The 14,285-nt window shown below is 24.1% G+C and overlaps 1 protein-coding gene across 2 annotated transcripts in view; it reads left to right on the forward strand.

The window, feature by feature from the left end:
- The window catches only part of LOC114132487 (solute carrier family 22 member 21-like), a 30,549-nt gene that overhangs the window by 10,295 nt on the left and 5,969 nt on the right, over positions 1 to 14,285 (forward strand). For both annotated transcript variants that reach the window (XM_027997952.2, XM_027997954.2), the window contains exon 2: positions 12,116 to 12,282. In XM_027997952.2, the coding sequence (XP_027853753.2) occupies positions 12,116 to 12,282 (167 nt within the window). The remainder of the gene's footprint in view (positions 1 to 12,115; positions 12,283 to 14,285) is intronic.

A 14,285-nucleotide genomic window follows, 5' to 3' on the forward strand; every position in this document is an offset into this window, starting at 1 on the left:
ATATTATTTAGCTTATTATGTAAGCATAATAATTGTATAAAATATCCCAAATAAATTTTAATCACTATCACATTTTTTAAAAACAATAATTTTCAATTTCCTCTAAACCTTTATTTTTAAAATTTAAAATTTCGAAATTCAATTTTAATCCCAAAAATGAATTGATTGTCTTCTGTCATTATTCTGATTTTATATAGGACATAGGTACCTATAACAGTATATAACTATTAATTTTGACATATTTCAAGATAAGAATAAGCAAAATAGGCGTAAAGGATAAATGCTCTGACAAAAATATCAATTATGATAAAAAGTCAAATGCTTATTATAATTATTATGGTTGACCCAGAGTTAATATAAAAATATATAAATATGATAAAAAAAAAACCATAAATATCTAATTAAATATTAATATCGAATAAAACATAATTAGTTTACCTTCAATAATAAATAAAAAACCATTTAGCAATGCCATTATAATAATATTTTAATATATTAGATTATTACAAAACCTTTTACTTATAACTTAATAATATGAAATACTTTGAATAATATAATAATATAATTTTTATAATCGGTATAATTAACATATTTTATATTTTAAATTATATTTATTTATTTGCCTATATAATTGATCATATTTTATATTCTATGATTCTGTGTATCTTCGTATTCACATACGTGACAGATATTTAATCAAGTATTAAAAGGAAAAATAACATTAATGTTGTTAAATATGAATGGACATCGTACATATTATACATGTTTAAAAATAATATGAAAAATTGTGCGTTGGCACTTTTCTTGATTTTCGTATATCACAACGACAAAGATAAAATCGTACTTTACGTAAATCAAAAATGTAATGCAATTAATAACATTGTTTAAATAAAAATGTTAGTATGTTTTATAAATTATAATAATTATAATAGAACGCTCATATACTAACATCATTTTTAAGCAATGACAGGCACCACTTCATAAACATCTAATCTAATCTGATATTTTTGATTTAGAATATACAATAAATTACGTATTAATCTGATTTTACAATATTTACCTACTAATAATAATATGATGATAATAATTGATAAACTAAACAGATATTAATATTTTATGTGTATAACTATATACTTTACCATGTAAATTTCATTGATATTGTTCATGTATTGAATTGCATAACATAATAAAATATTCTCACATTATTGTAGGTAGCGGCGTATTTGCTTATAGACTAATAGATATCAAACTTGAGATCATTTCTTACTCTGCAAAGGGCAAAGATAAAACCAAATGCGTTAGGTTGATACTTCATAGAACCATAGTTTATATACTCAATACTAGCCTTTTATATCATGGAGCCATAAGTGTGTATGTTCATGACTTATTTTTATTTTGAAAAGAAAACGAATATCTATTATAATTAATACGTTTTTATGTCGTATCAATAACTGTATAACAAAACATAATTGCAATTCCTTCTGACAAATTAAAATAATTTTATATATTTAAAATATTTATATATTATATTAGAAATCAATCAAACATAATTAAGCCCAGATTTGTCAACTTCACTAGTCTTACCCATTTATATAAACTCATCCACTTATAAAAGTGCCTTGTAAATCATTTTGTAAAAAACGAGTTGCGTGGGAAATGTTAAAAAAATACATTTAAAATAACATTTGATGCAAACATACATGAAAAACAATCTTCGACTTTCACATCTTCATTTAAAGTTGTTTGTGTATAACGATGACATATTTATGAGGAATGGGGTTGGAATTCGGTCGATCTACTGGTTGTAGTCTGACAAATTAAACGAGTTCGTCAAACGCTTAAAAATCACTTGACAATCTTAATTGACTTCTGAGTAATATATATTAAATACATTATATATACATAGTGAAAAACTGCATGTTTCAGTTTGGAAACTTTTCAATATTTTTTGACTATAAATATTTATAAATAAATGTTTTGCATCAAGATACGTTACATACTCAAAAATAAATGAAACCAATTCAACTTTAGAATAATTAAATTTTAGACCTAGGTATATTGTTGCATTCTTATTAATTTTAAAGCTATGGAACCTTAATAAATTAAGATATAAATATTTTTTTCATGTTATACAACATGTTAACATGTTTTTGTTTTTATAACATGTTTAAAAACAACAATATCTTCATCGAAGTTAATTGTATACCAATATCTGGATATATTTAATTATTCTACATTTAATTAATTAAATTTTAATTTTAAATATTTTATGTGTTGATATCTGTGTATATAATTATAATTTTCATAATAATTGATATTAATTTTAATTGCTTTTAAATACTTTCCTTGCGTATTATTATTGTATTATCATAATTCAATAGGGGAAAGGCCAATTGATATAACCCTCCCTTTCTTCGAAATTAGGGTAAGATAAACTTGTCACAAAGACTCTTATTATAACTAAGGTATCGTATTTATAATTGTTTTCTTTAACCACTAAATTAATGTTTCGTTAATCAGTTATTATATAGTGACCAACCCTAACAAAAATGTAACTATTATCGGATTATATAATGATTGTAAAGTTATATTTTTGAAAACTAGATTTTAAAATAAAATTTTATGAAATTTTATTAGATTTATGTCAGCATTTTCAACGTTTATCGATCGACTTTTAAATCTTAACAAAAAAGTACTAACAAACTAATACAGAAGTATATATGATAAATTTCTCCAAATAGTTATTATGGTTCGAATTATTTAGTACAATATACATTATACAGAATATTCAAATATTAAATAAATGATCACCTAAGGGGATCTGAGTTCAAACCTCTCACTTTTGAACATATCAAATGTCAATTAATCAAAAATTAAAATTTTAATTCTTTCAATTCCATTTTTTTTTCATAAATAAAATAGGTAGTTGAAAAGTTAGTGGGGTCATTTTTACATTGCGATAATAATAAATTAATAGTTTTTTTATACCCTCTCCGTGAAAAAATTGCTGGTAATACATCATTACCTACACCTGATATGAATAAGTAAAATTTTGAAACTTATAACGCTATACCGATTATACGGCGATGTTTTCGTAAACATTCCCAACCTTGACCCTCTGCATCAGTATACTATAGTTAGTATCATACGTTATTTTTTTTCAAAAATGAATTATTCATAAATAGTTGTAATATTTCTTCATCTTCGTCTTATTCATTTTTTTTATTCATGAAAACTATTTGATGTCTATCCAAAATAGTTTTTTACTTACCTAATTGATGAATAAATAACGTGTTTTTATAGCTGCAATATCCACGAAATATTATAGCATGTAGATAGTAGTTGTTGTAGATAGTTTTATGCATTTAGTAGGCACCTACCAAATTTCGGTTTTATTTAAACTCGTTTTTCGAAAACACATTATTTCGGTGGCATAATTAAAACATATTTTTTAATTCAAAAACGTGCACGCAGATCACTATAAAAGATGACTGCGTTCTTTCATAATATATTGATTTTATTTAAGTATTTATAATACAATTCTTTGTTATTATCATTATATATTTCACATTTATAATCAATATGTTAGTATAAAAAAGTAATACAAATGTAAAGACATTTTAAGGTAAGGTTTGATTAGGTACTATATATTATATAAAAGTATTTGCTGTAATTAAATATTAATATTATTTTATTTTTAATTAATTTATAATTATTTTCATAGTATTATAATTATTTTAATTTTAATTTATTAAATTATTAACTAAATGGAAATCAATTTTTACGGTTAAATTCCACACAAATTACTGACATGTTCGCCATTTGCTTAATAAAATATTTATAAATAAAAATTATTATACATAATTTTTTTATACATAATAATATAATATGACACTGAATAATATTCGATAAATTATTCGATAAATTCACTCTCCATACGTATGATTTGTTTCTATTTTAATTAAAATATACACTTTTATATTTTTTAATAGTACCATTGATTAAAAATGGTAGTATTTAGAATCAATTCTATAGCACCCATTTAATTAGCCTGAAAATAAAAAAGCTCACAAATCATTACATTAACAAATAATCGGAAAATTAATCCAATTGCTCTTGATATTTATTACGATGTACTAACACTCGACTTGAGTACTAGATAGTTGATGAATCTCGCGTGTTTACTTAAGATACGTATATATGTCTTCAGAATTGTATTAATGAGAAACTAATTGATCTAAATTATACGTTTCTTAATATTTTAAATGTACGGTTATAATGAAATTAATTAAACGCATGCGGTTTTTTTACTGGGGATTTCGTGAACCTAAGCTAATTCCACGACTATTGTATTTCAATTTAACGGTCTGTGAAACATAACACACAGGCGCCAAAATAATTAACAAATGACCCCGAATTTCCAACCACTCAAAGCTACTATAGTGCTTTATTTCCATATTATTATTTATTTATTTTTTTTTTTAAAATTTAACGAATTTCAAACAACTTAGGTGTGTCACGTTAACAAATATTTATTTACTGCCTGCTGTATAATTTATACCATAATAAAACAATTGTTTTGTATCTAACCCGTTTACATATACCTATAGTTTTCAAATTATAATTTAGGTTAAATTATGATATTATAATATTAATATAACTGTACCTATACTTTGGCATGCCATTATTATTACATACACTCGTGGGTATAATTCAATAATAACAGTAAATAAATAGAACTTATTTTAAAATTATGTGAGAAAAATATTACATATTATGATTTCTAATACATTATTCCAATAAGTATTACATTATACAATTAAATAAAATAAGTGTGTGAAATGTTAAACTTTATGGAATATCAATAGTAATGAATTCGCCACGTATATATATATATATAATATAATATATACAATATACATATGATCTAATATTTTTTCGTTGTTGTTATTATTATTATTTTTTAAACACTTGTCGGTATCCATTTACTATTTGTTATGATTTGGCACAGTTCGATTAAATTTTCGTATAGAATTATAATTTTACTATACACATATATTCCATTACGCAAAGCACAATTCTACGATTCAACATATTATTTTACACGATGTATATTATTGTTATTAGAGTACGTTCGAATTACATTAGAACAGAATATTGAGACTTGACACCATTTTTAATATCTATGCGAGTATTGGAAAAAATTGTAATTTCAGTTGATAAACAATATAATATTTGAGCAGTTCTGAATTGAATTAGACTTAAAATTCAGTATTTTATGAAAGAATAAATAAAAATATATAATTAGGTATCTTAAATTATTCAAAACATTAAACACATACATGTGATCAAAAATTCTAATATTCTAATATAAATATGGGCAAGAGTTTCAAACTTTTATAGCATTGATTATTTTTAAATTTAATAGGTTATATATAAAAAAAACAGGTATGTCATAGATTTGAAAGTTTTTCGTTACCAATACGCATTAATGCATCGCGAAGAGTGAAAAGAGGCATATAAATAAAAAAAACCCGCCCATCTCTAAAGTGCACAATCTGCATTGAATTCGGTATATTTATTATACCTGTCACTGAACGCAAATACTAAATACTAAAAATACGATTACTGTTGGTATATAAGAAAAAAACATATGATTGTTAAACTACCTATTTTATAATGTATCACTATCATTTCTCTATACGCACAAATTTAAAGGATTTTTTTTTATTCTTCAAAATCTAAGGAAAAGAGTCTAGACGACTCAATAACATCACGCGTGAATATAATCACTATATCGTATTTGGCTGTGATTTTTTCGAATGCGATTCAAACAAACGTTGTCAAAAAATAATAATATAATAAGACGATTGGCCGATCGACTCCGGGAATCGTCCTTGGGTCGTGCGTGCGCTTCAATATAATAATTACGTGTTATGTCGACGGAGATTTACGTCCACCGCGACTAAAGAAGCTAAAGAACACGCACACAGTGTGCGCATTCGTTCGCGATGGGTGGCGGTCGTTCGCTGGTCGATCGGTCGTAACAAAATATTAATGCGAAGAGACTCGTAGACCATGAATTATGACAATACCTATGTATAATATCATATATTTTGTATAATCTGTTAGATCATCCACTAAATCGTATATACGTGGGATAAATACGATCGCAGCATTGACAAATTTTTGGTCCAAAGGAGGGGAAGGGCTTAAAATTTTTATCCGTTATCAAAATTTCGCAGATTTGTCGACCTTCGACTGACAGCATACATTTTGCTCCCCAAACATAGGATATAAATATACATATAAACGTAAATAAACAAATAGTAAATGATACTATATTTATATTTATATTTTAATTCCACAATTCATATAAATTTAAGATTCGGATTTTGTAACAAGTTCTTTTCTGATGGTGAATATAATAAAAAATTAATTTTTAAAATAAAATAATTATGTTAATCAATGTATAAATTCGTGTTGTATCATTTTGATTGTAGTGAAGTAAAATTTACTTTGTTTTTTTCTCTAGTTGTACTCTTTTTGATAATTACTTAATAAGTTGATAATGTCATAATATATTTCTTTGTTTGTGTTGTATTAACCAGGTTACCTACTATATGTTATCGCCAGACATAGGTAAATTTTTTTTGCTTTTCTTTGTCGAAATTATTTCGTTTGTAATCGAAATAAATAGATCATAGTTAATATTATAATATGACAATGAAATTATCGAAATACAAGTTATTGTGGTTTCAGAATAATGAAGTAAGTCCTATACTTTACCTACGTTCATAATTCACAAAAAAATAAAGTATTGTAAAATACCATCGAGAGAATACAGATAATGTTCTTAGGTACCTTTAAGTTTGATAATAGGTAATTTCACTCTAATACTTAAGTTAAGCACACAAAATTAGTTTTATTGAACGAAAGTTTTTCCTGTTTTATATTTGTCAGACAGAGACAACACACGCGGGTGGGGCGTCATCTAATATTATAATTATTTATAAGTGTTGTCGACGAAATAAGCTATTTTTTTTTTTAGGAGGGGGTCTTTAAATCAGTATTATGTATAATGTATATATATATATATATATATAAAGAGATTTTTTGCTGGTATTCTGAGTATGTTTTACTCGAATGGCCGCATTGTGGACGGAGAGAAAAACCTATGTCTGTATCGTGTTGAAAGAGGTGCGTTGTAAAAAAATACGCTTAGGTTTTATATTATGACGCACAATGCAATATAATATGTTATACTATCACTGTATATAAATCTATGCGCTACTTGTGTATAATATGATGGCTATACCGCAATCGTGGTTTTCCTATTATAATTGTTTTAAGATACTTCCTTTAACTGTGGTTTTTAAGACCAAACACGTGAAACGCATGATTATTTTACGAGTGAGTGAGTTAGAAAATCAAGGTCAACAGCGTCGCATCGTTCTGTAATTATATAACAATTGACGAGTAAAATAACATAATACACGGACTGTTCACAGGGTGTATACTGTGGACATATACCTAAGTTCCTAAAAAACTTTGAAAATTACCTGTTGTTGAACGTGATAAATTGAAATAAGAAAAAATTATTTTACCCTCTGTTAGAAGTACGTATGTGATTTTTATAGGTTACCTACTAGTTTATTAGCGTTTGATTTAATTTATATTCGTTTAGAATGAGACAATTAGAACTATTTATATTATATAATATTATGTAAATCGTAAATGTATACAGTGTATTCCGTGTGGGAAGATTATCTGTACTGTAACAGTCTTATAATAGATACTATAATGTTGCATATCTTGTTATATAACTGTGTAAGATTCAGCAACTTAAAGTACATATCTATTGAAAAAGTTATGGTTATAATAGTATATACTATATGTAAAACCATTATTTGGTTTCCAAACAACAAAATGCCTAAGATTTTTTTTTAACAGTATAATTAACAAAAACATGCTGAAAATTGTGTTATAATCGTACATAAATAATATCTTAATACATGTTTAAAATCGTTATTTTGTTTTATTCTTAACTTTTTTCTGAGAAACAATCTATGAAGTCCAGGCCATTGTATATTTCAAATAATTTCAACGATGTAGTATAGACATTGTTTGTTAGACAGATTAGACTGGACCAAGTATAACTTTAAAACTATCTTTAAGTTTTAAGTATTAGGTAACAAATGTTGAAATGTCTTTATTTTATTTTTATTCTCACCTCATAATTGTGTTTCATTTCGATAACTAATATATCAAAGAATTTATAATTCAGAAAATCAGTTTTCGAAAAATCAAATTTTAACGTTAATAATTGTAAATTTGTTGAACAAATATTACTTGATTTACATATGAAATAAATAGCTGCACACTAGCTGCTGTCCATTATTGGTAAATCAAATGACTCCTTAAGTTCCTTGATCTCGAATGGATAACCACCAAATCATTTAAATAGCCTGCCATGCCATGTCCTATAATTAATATAACTAATAGCTTTTTTCCCACCACTGCCAGACAAAAAAAAATCTTAACAAATGTTATTCTTATAGATAATATATTATAATGCATCAAATTTAATCCTTTAACTTAAGATGTTTCCACTGTTATGAATGACTAATTTTTTTGAGGCTGCAATTTTACTGGTAAACTTACCTTAAGAATTTAATTGCATTTAGTTATGTTAACTATTTTTAATAGTATTTCTTCGTCGTCAAAATATAATGGTAATCGTTTGAAATTTTAATGTAAAATAAAAGTAATAAATACGTAGATTTACGCAGTTATAATATAGGTAAATTAGATTCGGTAAAAATAAACACAAACAACATGAAATATTGTATAATTAAAGTTGTTTTTACTTCAGAATTTACGTCAAAATATACGTATTACGCAGAAATACGCTTTGCTGATTTGTTGATTCGTTTGCGCTTGAAGATATAGGTACTTAACTAAATAAAACATTTTACAATTAAATTTAGTACAGTATAGTTTTATAAAATTTAATTAAAAAAAAATACTAATCGATCTACTTGTAAAACGATCATGTTTATTTTTAATTGTCTATCGTTTTATTCATTGTGAGTTCAAATGCAAATTCCATTGGAGTACTATATATACTATATAGGTAGGTCAACGAGTAAAATCTGCCAACATCAGAGTTAATGATAGATTTCTTATAACTCCGTCCAATATGTACATAATATGTGATCATGTAACTACTAAATATAATGTCAATAAACATTTATCAAATGTATACTATATTAGTAATTAATGTAAGCTTTAAAAATATTTATATATTCTAAACATTTTATTTAACAAATCACATTCATTTATACATTTAAATCATTATTACACTTAACTTACATTAAGTGATTAATTTATCACGAAAGTAAACAGTTGATGATAAGGTGATTGAAGTGGTAGAAAAATAATTTTACATAATTCAATTTTTTTATTGTAATATGTATAACAATATCTATGTATAAAATAAATAGGTAATAATAAATGTCTTATAAGTTGTTAAAACAATATAATTTTTAGTAACATCCAGTGAAAATTTCAATCCTTATTATTCTTTATTAACCTTGCAATCCGAAACCCTCATAATTGAAAATCAAAGCATTTTTTTGATAACTAATCGTGTGTAGGTATATAGGTACTCGTATATTGGTAAATACAAAAAAAAAGAAATCATTATAAAATCAATACTCTCATCATTCCAAACAGAATTTAAAATAACGATTACCAATTTAAAAATTGCAAGTAATAATAACTTAAAAAATACATATATATTAAAGAAAAATTTGTTTTTTTTTCTAATACTAAATCTATAATGTATATAGGTATAATAATATCATTATTTACATATTAAACTAACGTAAAAATTGTCTGCTAAAACTCATGTTAAATAAGATTAAAAACTACATTTTTTAAGAATACATTTTGAAGTACATAACATTTAACAATAAATCTAAAATAAAATATGAATACTTAATGTTTAGTATTACCTATAATTATTTATATAACTATACATAAACTAGTGACAACTATCTATTTATTAATAGGCATGTATATATTATCAAATAATTGATATAGGTACTATTGCAATATTCATATTAGATATTATCTACCTATTTGATATAAATAACATTTATACGGTTTTCATAAGTTTAAAAAAAATTATCATTCCTATCTCTTAGAGATTTTTTTTATTCAAATTGTTTTACTATTTATGCAAATATTCGCAAGCATAGTAGGTTCTACATTTGATAATGATATCTATTGTTAATTACTAAACATGCATACATGATAGACATGATGAACAGACATATTCAGCGTAGTATATATTATAATTTAGGCAATAGAAAACTTTAGCCTACTAATAATATTATTTTTCTCGTTTTTATAAAATATAATTTATAAATTTTATTTGTATAATATATGTTTGTAGATATAATATATTTTTTATTTTATTTTATTTTATTTTAGCGCACTCTATTTAGAGTCTAACTTTTCAAGTTATATTTATTACATTTATCGTTTGTTTCATTTACTCATAAGTATTATTGTTAGACATTTTAATTTGTCATGCATATAAAAATTATAACGTACCTTATATAATTAACATATTAGGCATTTGAAATTTCATTCGTTTGCGTTTTCAACTCACCGCTGTTATTAATTCACTTTTGTTCAACAATATATGACATACTTACAGTGTACTACACAAACATTTCACACGTTGTTATCTCATTTCAATTTACGCTTTTAAGTTGTATATAACCTACCTATAATCTAGTATCTGAATAATATTACCTTATGTTAGTGTTGAATAAGACAATGATGATATACATTACTTATATTAAAGTTCATAATATTATATTTAGGTACTTACCACCAACGGCATGACACAGTATTATAATTTCCATCTCATATCGTTAAATATATCAAAATAACAGCGTAAAATAAAATAAATCATTTCACTGAAATCTCTACTGAATATAATTCACGATTGTTTTAATTATGTTATTATTATTTCTATTGTGTCACGGGGACGAACTGTATGGTGCCCATGGACAACCATAGATCATATTATTATTATATCATTCGTTCATACAGTACTACATTATGGACGAGTGTAACGGTTCTGATAATAAAATATAGTAATATCACACATAATATATCAAGTATAGGTATTTAATACAAAATACATAATTTAATATAAATACATTAATGTATTATGTCTAAAAATATCAAAATGTCTTCTTTAGTATATTGGGTAATTAAAAGTGTAGGTAAGCTTTTATTTACTATCATTAAACATAGTCACAAATTTGTATACAAAATTACTTTTTTATGGTTAATGAATTACTAAACATAATATCTTATATTATATTTTTATGTGGGTATACTCTTAAAAGTTAGAAAAAAATAAAATAAAATCGTATATGCTAAGAGAAGAAAGATACTGACTAGTTTAATATACATATATATATATTTTAAATTATACTTTTTAAAATTTGCTTATTATAATTGCAAAATGCCGTTTGAGAAAATTGAAAATAAATGTGAATAATAATAAAATATATGAGATATATTTGCACATCGTATTATGTATTTTACTTTGAGAATTTTAAGTTATATTAACTGTTTGAAATATTCTTTAAGTTCACTGACAGCGTGGTTTATTGCAACTTAAATCTTAATCCTATCTTAGAGAATTATCTGTTTCAAATCATTGTTATCTGTGTTCATTCGGAGCAAATATACTTTAGCAATCAATATCTACATCGCATCGAATTATCGAATACATATATAATAATCGTTATGATCAATTTCCCTCTATTAGGTCCATCATATTATTAGTTTTATTTTTAACCGAAATATATTCCCTACTAAAAATAATTATTATATTTATATTATAATCTATATAATTTTATGATAAACCTTTCTACATATTATTATTTGACTATTTTTTGGAGCATTAGTCGAGGGTATTCAACTCACCGTAAGGTTAATCACATAATAATACCATACAACCGCGCATTATACTGTCTGAGTATTTTTAATGATTGTACCGTTGTTTTTTTTTTTTCGTATATAGTACCAAGAAGTGAATTCCGGAGAAGTAATGGATTTAGACGAGATCTTAAGCAATTTTGGATTGGGTTCATATCAAGTGACCGTCTGTGCTCTGATGGGACTCGTGCTCATGTACTCAAACATATCACCGCTTAGTTACGCTATTACAGCTAGTGACCTTAACTACAGGTAAACTTGAACAATTTTTTTCTCATTGTTTTTATTATACAATTTTATTACAAACTGGACAAAATAATATTACAAATTGGCTTTATCATCTATCATAGTACATAGTCATTTAAGCAGATGAATACCCGTTAAATTAATAACTAATATATTATGTGAATGTATAATTTTACTAGGTATACAATTTATTTTAAATATATTATTTTTATATACATTATGCAAAAGTTGTCTCTAACGTTGTCAATTATGCTGCTAAATTTTTGACCGAATATCAGTGTCAAATGAATTCATAAATAATTTTTAAGCTACATAATATTGTTATACGGATAAAAATAAAAATAAATTGAATAGCTAGTACAGTTACATACATACATTTTCTAACGCAGTGCTACTGCTGCTACTCACATAGAACAAAACTATAATAAGTAAACAAGAGATAACTAGTAACTAAGAATAAATAATCTGTATAATTTCAACTTTAGTTATTTAATTTATTTTCATTTTAGTTATGAGCACTTAATGCTAAAATGTATTATATGTTAAGATATTTTTCAAACATTAAATCGTTTAATTTATTAGTAAAATTTTATGAAGCATATACTTATATAATAAATATTAATATAAAGAGTACTTAATACCTAACTATTTATATTTTAAAATTAAATGTTTACAACGTGAAATACTTACAAAAACTATCGTTGTTTTCATGTAAAACAAAAGATAAAAAAAAACCAACTAACATACATTTTTTTTCATTTTTTCATATTATATTTGCTTTATCCAGATGTGATCAAGATTTTGAAAGTACTAAATTATGTGTTTTTAGCACAAATACAGCTTTTTGTAATTTCTTAAAATTCTAAAGAATCCTAGAAGTGACATTTAAAAAATACTATCAGAGTTCAATTTACAATATGTATTGAAGGGCAAACTTTTAAACCACTTATTTCAAAAGGAAAAATGATTACATTAAATAAACATCACTGTAAAACCAATATATTTCTTCAGAAATAAAACTCTTGTATATATATAAACTAAATTTTTTTGTCGTATGATTGACAGTACACTTTTTATAATCGAATTTCATCGATGTATTGCGAAAAAAATAAATTGAATTTATATCCATATAAAAAAATTTTAATTTTAATTTCAGGATAAAACATACCAGCACAAAAAAAGTTTTTATAAATAAAAAAATGTCCGACGTATATTTTTTCTTATATGAAAAAAAAAATCGAATTATTTAATATAATATAATATTTCGAATAAATAATGCAACTATAGTACAAATAGAATACAATTATATTTTAAATGCAAAGCTAATAAATCTTAGTTGGTTCATTGATAAGCAAATAATATATAAATCCTTCTAGCTATTCTTTAATTTTTGTACACAAAGTAATATATTGTATACTTGTATATTTATAATTGAATATGTATTATTTATTTTATTATTTCCGATTTTAAACTAAAATGCATTTTTTTTTTTTTTGTAATGTCGATAAAACAATTTTAAATGGCTAAAAAAACTTTAAAATGTAATACAAAGTTTCTTATAAATTGGTATTATTGCAGCAAAAGAAAAATCAAAAATCGTTAATCACAATTTTTTATATATATATAAGTGTTATAAGTTCAAATTTTTACAGACTATGTCAAAATCGCGAAAATGTATAAGTAATTTTGTAGTTGAAAATTCATAAAAAAAAATTGTGTTTATATCTAAGGTTATTTAATTTAACGCTAAGTTTTCCATACGTTTTTCTTTAAATATCTAAAGATAAAACTCGATCACCATTATAGGAAAAAATGTTATGAGTGTCTAAATTTTTAATTTTTACGAAATAATATTTATAATATATTATGATATATTATAATTAATTAGTATTAGGTACTTCGTTATTACCTAATTGCTACTCATACAAAAAAATATATTTAAAAGATACAACAGAAGTAATGAGTTTGAATAACGTAACAATCGTTATGTAATTTAACTTCAGATACTT

This window comes from Aphis gossypii, chromosome 1 (genome assembly GCF_020184175.1).
Source record: "Aphis gossypii isolate Hap1 chromosome 1, ASM2018417v2, whole genome shotgun sequence".
NCBI lineage: Eukaryota > Metazoa > Arthropoda > Insecta > Hemiptera > Aphididae > Aphis > Aphis gossypii.